General features: G+C 37.6%; 1 protein-coding gene across 1 annotated transcript in view; it reads right to left on the bottom strand.

Moving 5' to 3' along the window:
• The window catches only part of Pir (pirin), a 105,767-nt gene that overhangs the window by 32,577 nt on the left and 67,076 nt on the right, over positions 1–6,114 (bottom strand). Inside the window, exon 6 of the mRNA XM_048796369.1 lies at positions 4,176–4,188. Within this exon, the coding sequence (XP_048652326.1) occupies positions 4,176–4,188 (13 nt within the window). The remainder of the gene's footprint in view (positions 1–4,175; positions 4,189–6,114) is intronic.

The raw sequence follows: 6,114 nt of genomic DNA on the forward strand, positions 1-6,114 counted from the left end.
AAAAAAAAAAAAAAAAAAAAAAAAAAGAAAGAAAGAAAAAGAAAGAATTAACTCTCTACTAAGAGCAGTATTGCATCAGCAAAGGGACCTTCACGATTTTGTTGCTGTCAGGGTCACACCCCTACATTTTCCTTTCTTTTACAAATATGGTTGCCAAGCTACCGTCTCTCTACAGCTGGGAAGTGCTTCCCTTCCCTTAGGCAATAACAAATAAAATGAGTTGGGATAGAGGTCATATTTTTCTGGCCCCCTAGGACAGTTAAGTCAGCAACACATATAAATCAGACCTCCTTTAGCCAAACATAAAAAATGTACAATGTTTCTTTTAATTATGTAAATCATTTTCTGTGGCATCTGTTCTCATTTCCAGGGAGGTTCCTAATTCTTGCAAACATCCCTAGTGAGATTTTTTTTTTTTTTAATTACATTCCTTGGCTTAATCTAGATCATTTTCCTCTTTCCTCAGTCATTTTTTGTTTTTTTAATCTGGGCTTGAACCCAGGGGCACTTAACCCCTGAGCCACATTACAATTCTTTTTATTTTTATTTTGAGACAGGGTCTTGCTAAATTGCTGAGGCTGGCTTTGAACTTGCGATCTTCCTGCCTTATCTCCAGAGCCACTGGGATTATAAGAGCCACTGGGATTACAGGCATGCACCAACCGGGCAGGGCCCTTCTCAGTCTTAAGAGTTCATTATTCCAGTGAATTTACAGATACATGTATCTAGATAAAAAGTAGAAAAACATGGTCTGGTGACACACCAAATCCATAATAGAAGTCAGCTCTTGGGAGGAGAGGAGAGGGTAAAGGAGCCAAGAAGAGAATCCAATTCTGGGTCACACTGGTTGCCAGACCTCAAAACAGCCGTGGTTCCTGAAAATCTGCCCCAGAAGTCCTTGCATTAAGTTTCCACAGGCAAATACCTCACCATGGACTTAATGCCTGACTTCCTGGGACAGGAGGCAGAGATGTTTGGTCCTCTCTGTTGGGAAAAGTATAAACGGCAGCCATACCCCAGAGAAAAAAAACCCCAACATGGCGCCTAAGCACCTCTTCTTCCTACCTTCTTCTTTTCTGCAGTGGTGCGAAAAGTTCCCGTGTGAACTCTCCCGCCGGCGCCAATTTCAAACCTCGCTGGCGGGGAACCTTAGCCCCAATGAGAACTAATTCCTGGGCTCCGGAGCTGATATCTGAAAGAACTTGCCAATAAGCGGGTGGCCTGCCATTTATCTAAGCCCTACCATCTCCGCCTTAGTTCTATATAAGCACACTGCTTTTTGCAATAAAATTGGAATTCTCCCGGCCAAGTGTCTTTGCGTGGGGAATTCTTTCACTCTCCTCATTTCACCAAATTATTTTTAAATTTTTATTTATACATACAGAAAAGCTGCAAAAATAATACAGAGAATTACTGGACACCATTTACTCAGATTCCCCAAGAGCCAACATGTTATCATACTTTATCATTTTTCTTGGTATAAATGTCATTTTTCCCAAAATACTTCTAAATAATTTATAGACATGATGCCTCTTACCCTGAAATAATTTTCAATATGTATTCCCTAAAAACAAGGATATTTTCCTACAAAAGTATAGCACTCTTTTTTGGGAAGTGGGGGTACCCAGGGTTGAACTCAGGGGCACTCAACCACTGAGCCACATCCCCAGCCCTATTTTTTATTTTATTTAGAGACAGGGTCTCACTGAATTGCTTAGCACCTTGCTTTTGCTGAGGCTGGCTTTGAACTCACAATCTTCCTGCCTCAGGCGCCAGAGCTGCTGGAATTAGAGGCATGCGCCACCATGCCCAGCTCTTTTTTAAAACACCTTCATTTTATTTATTTATTTATTTATTTATTTATTTATTTATTTATTTATTTATTTATTTGTGATGCTGAGGTTGGAACCCAGTGCCTCACATGTGCTAAACAAGCACTCTACCACTGAGCTACATACAACCCCAAGCCCAAGTAAAGCGCTCTTATAAAAAATTATGCAATTAACATTGATACAATACCATTATCTACATATTCAAATTGTTGCAATTTTCAGAATAATATCTTTTATGGAGATAAGAAAAACAAATTTCTAGGAAAGGATCCACTCAGGGTAACATGCTCTGGTTAGTGATCACATCTAACCTTCTTCCATATGAAACAGACCTTCAGGTTGTTTTTTTTGTTTTGTTTTGTTTTGTGTGTGTGTGTGTGTGTGTGTGTGTTTGTGTGTAAGTGTCATTAAAAGTACAGACCAGTTATTTTGTAGAAAGTCCCTCAGTTCAGGTTTGTTTGCTGATCCCTCATCATTAGATCAGATTGTTTGCTAATCCCTTTCCCCTCTTAGAGAAGAATTTTCATTCATTTTCAATACTTTGCCTTTTAAAAAAAATATGGAAGCATACAAAGTATGAAATAATGAACACATTTATTTCACTTTGTTCGTATGTGTGTGTGTATGTACATGCACGTGTGTGTGTGTGTGTGTGTGCATGTACTGGAGATTGAACTTGGGGCCTCATACAAGCACTGTACCACTGAACTACATTCTCCACCCCTTTTCTTTTAAGACTAATCTATACAGGTAAAAGAAATGTCCCCTAACTGGCCCCAATTTGTTTTCTACACATAGCAAATTGGAACTTTCTAGAAGCCCCAATTAAAATGCTTTAGTGGAGCCAGGCATGGTGGTGCAGGCCTGTAATTCTAGTGACTCAAGAGGCTGAGATAGGAGGATCACAAGCTGAGGGCCAGTCTGGGCAATTTAGAGAGACCCTGTCTCAAAAAACAAAAAGGGTTGAAGATATAGCTCAGTAGTAAAATGTCCCAGGATTTAATCCCTACTACCAAAAAAAAAAAAAACCTAATTTTTAAAAAGTAAAATTTTTTTGAAAAGGGCTGGGGATGTAGAGGGCCCCTGGGTTCAATCCCCAGAACCATCAAAAAACCCAAAACACCAACCCCTCACTCCCAAAACCTTCAATGACTTCCTGTTCTCCCAGTAAGCTGGGAGATTCTAAAGCTGGCAGATTCTTCTCAATCGGGTCTTGCTCCTCTTCTCCATTAGCATGGAGCCTCTGATTATTTTGCCTCCATATTTAATTCTAACCCAGCATACCTTTCCTGGGGAGGGGTGAAAGGAGGGCAGGGCAGCAGTTCCACAAAGGGAGCTTTGTGGAGCAAGAGAAAACCAACCAACCACATAACTAGAAAACAACAAAAATGAACACATGATCACAGTCAGAAAGTGTAGGTATAAAAATCCACACAACATTCATGGGGAAACCTAGGACCAGACTCTAAACTTCTTCAAACCTGTCTCCTGGTTTGTAAAATAAGGGAAAAAATAGGTACAACACAGGGCTATTATGATAATTAAGTGGCACTGGGTGCATTTCTGTACAAATATATAAATTTTCACATACAGACGTGTGTTATATGCTTTCTTCGTTCTCTGTACCACGCCTGACACTTAGGAGGTACTTTTTTAAATGTCACTTCCCTTTCCTGCTCATTCCTTTACTTTCTACTTTGCTCCAAATTCTTGCAGAAAAGGAGGTTATACACATCTGATGAGGCTGTGATCCAGGACAGAGAAGGATCACAGCTACAGAGATGACCACACGTTCCCCACTGCATCCCTGTCAACACCAAGCCAAGCAGCAGATTGCACAAGACACTGAGCAATGTTTGGCAGGGTCATGTTTCCCAAAAACAGAATTAAGAGCTCTACATTTTGGAACTGTTTTCCAAACGTCCTCATCAAGCTCCCTATGGCATTTAAGATGCTGTCTGTGTCCCATTGAACACTGCAGTCTAGAATTGGTGATAAAAGTCAGGATTTCTGGTCATACAGCAACTATAAGATCATAAGTCTGCCTGAAATAGTCATTTAACCCCCATCTTATAACTATTCATAAATAGCAAGAAAGGTGACACACAGAGGTCTCAACTTTGTGGCTCTGCAATCTAGGAAAGAGGTTATTACATGAATTTGCAGGAATTCCATCCAAAGAAAACAAACAAATGCCCATTTTGCCAAATTTGGTGACACTGATAATAAAATGTCCACCTGTATTGCATGCTACACAAGTAATTACACTTGAGACAATTGGCTTTCCAGAATAAAATATACTCAGAATACAGTACATGTAGGGCCAGGCACAGTGACACACACCTGTAATGCCAACAACGTGGGAGGCTAAGGCAGGAGGATCTCAAGTTCATAGCCAACAGCAAGACCCTGTTTCAAATTAAAAAGAAAAAAAAAAAAGGCTGGAGATGTAGCTCAGTGGTCAATGGTAAAGTGTCCCTGGCTCAATCCCCAGTACCAAAAAGAAAGAAAGTAGATCTATTTCATGCATTACAGAATGATCATTGATTATTTCACAGGCTTTGCTTCTAAACCTTGGGCATATAACATCAAGAGTCATCTGTAAAGATCCTCTATTTTAGAAAAAAAATGTAACAGTTTGGTTTACATTTATAATACTGAATATTCGTTGCTCAAAGGCTAACAGAAAAACTGGGAAATAAATAAAATTTAACACTTTAATGAAAAACGTGTTAACAATATAAGCTCTGCACAGTGTTCTCAGAAGACAACCTTCTGTATGCCCTGAGTGGAGCCTAGCCCACTACAGGATAAACTCTGCAGACTATTTTCTTGCCAATAAAATAGCAAGAAGAAAATATATTAGAATCCCCTGGGAGCATATATTGCTCTTGAAAGATTAAACCCTACATAGAAGCATTGACATTTTTTTTTTCGTAACTAAGAAGACATTTAATATAATTTTTATTTAAAGTAATATATGTTCCTATTATTTTTTGGTTTTATTTCAAAAGAATTTGACTCCTCAACTATACAGTATTTCCTATTGGTTTTCCAATGGCTCAGAAAATAATTCAAATTTGTAGACATAATCACAAAATTACATTACAAGCTATAAAATAGAAATGATTTTAAGCACTTAAAGTAAGGTTAAAGCAAAGTTTATAGAATACTAAGTTCTAAAATATACAGAATTTTGAGCATTAAATAAAGGCTCAGAAAACAATAGAAACTGGAAATTAGGAGGAAATGTCATAAATACCCCCTAAGATTATCTTAGGACATATTTAGACAGTTGACTATTTTTTAAGGGAAAAGGATTTTTAAATAGTATGTGTAAAATATGAAAAAACACACCTCTGTAAAACTTGAAATATGTTTAAATTCTTAGAATAGTTTCTTGTTTTATACTGATTATCCATTTAAACTGTTTGCTTCTAAAGATGACATATTGGGAAAACAATATAATTTTTAAATTGGTGAAAATTATTACTGAAATTTCTAAAAAATTTTTCAAGAATACTCATTTTTTAACCTATGTGAAAAATCTTGGGATTATTTACCAATATGCCCAAGGCACTACTAATAGAGTACTAATCACTAAAGATCCATTATTATTATTATTTTTGTGTGTGTGTGTGCAGGACAAGATGGCAGTTAAGAATCATAGTGAAAAGTCAGACCATGTGGGTTAGAATCTCATACTTAACACTCACTAGCTAATTGATCTTGAGTAAGTTACTTAATCTCTTTGTACCTCAGTTTCCTCATCTGAAAACTGAAACCATCCCATTCCTTACCTCATGGGATTGTGAGGATTGCAGATGATAATATGGGTAAAGTTCTCAGAACAGTTTCTGGCAAACAGGAGGTACTTAATAAATGTTAGCTATGATGATTAGTTCATGACATTCCTCATCTCTGGTTTTTTGCCACTTTCTCCTCTATATCAAAATTATATTTAAAAAAAAAAACGCAATTGTATCTCACCATACATGAAAACCAATTCCATCAAAGCATACAAATTTCAATTAGTATTAAAAGGTTTAAAAGATCTACTTTCATCTGGGCACAGTTGCACATGCCTTTAATCCCAAAGGCTCAGGAAGCTGAGGCAGGAGGATCATGAGTTCAAAGCCAGCCTCAGCAAACGCAAGGTGCTAACAACTCAATGAGAATCTGTCTCTAAATAAAATACAAAATAGGGCTGGGGATGTGGCTCAGTGGTCCAGGGCCCCTGAGTTCAATCCCTGTACCAAAAAAAAAAAAAAAAAAAAAGAAA

The sequence above is a fragment of the Marmota marmota genome, unplaced genomic scaffold (assembly GCF_001458135.2).
Source record: "Marmota marmota marmota unplaced genomic scaffold, marMar, whole genome shotgun sequence".
Taxonomy (NCBI): domain Eukaryota; kingdom Metazoa; phylum Chordata; class Mammalia; order Rodentia; family Sciuridae; genus Marmota; species Marmota marmota.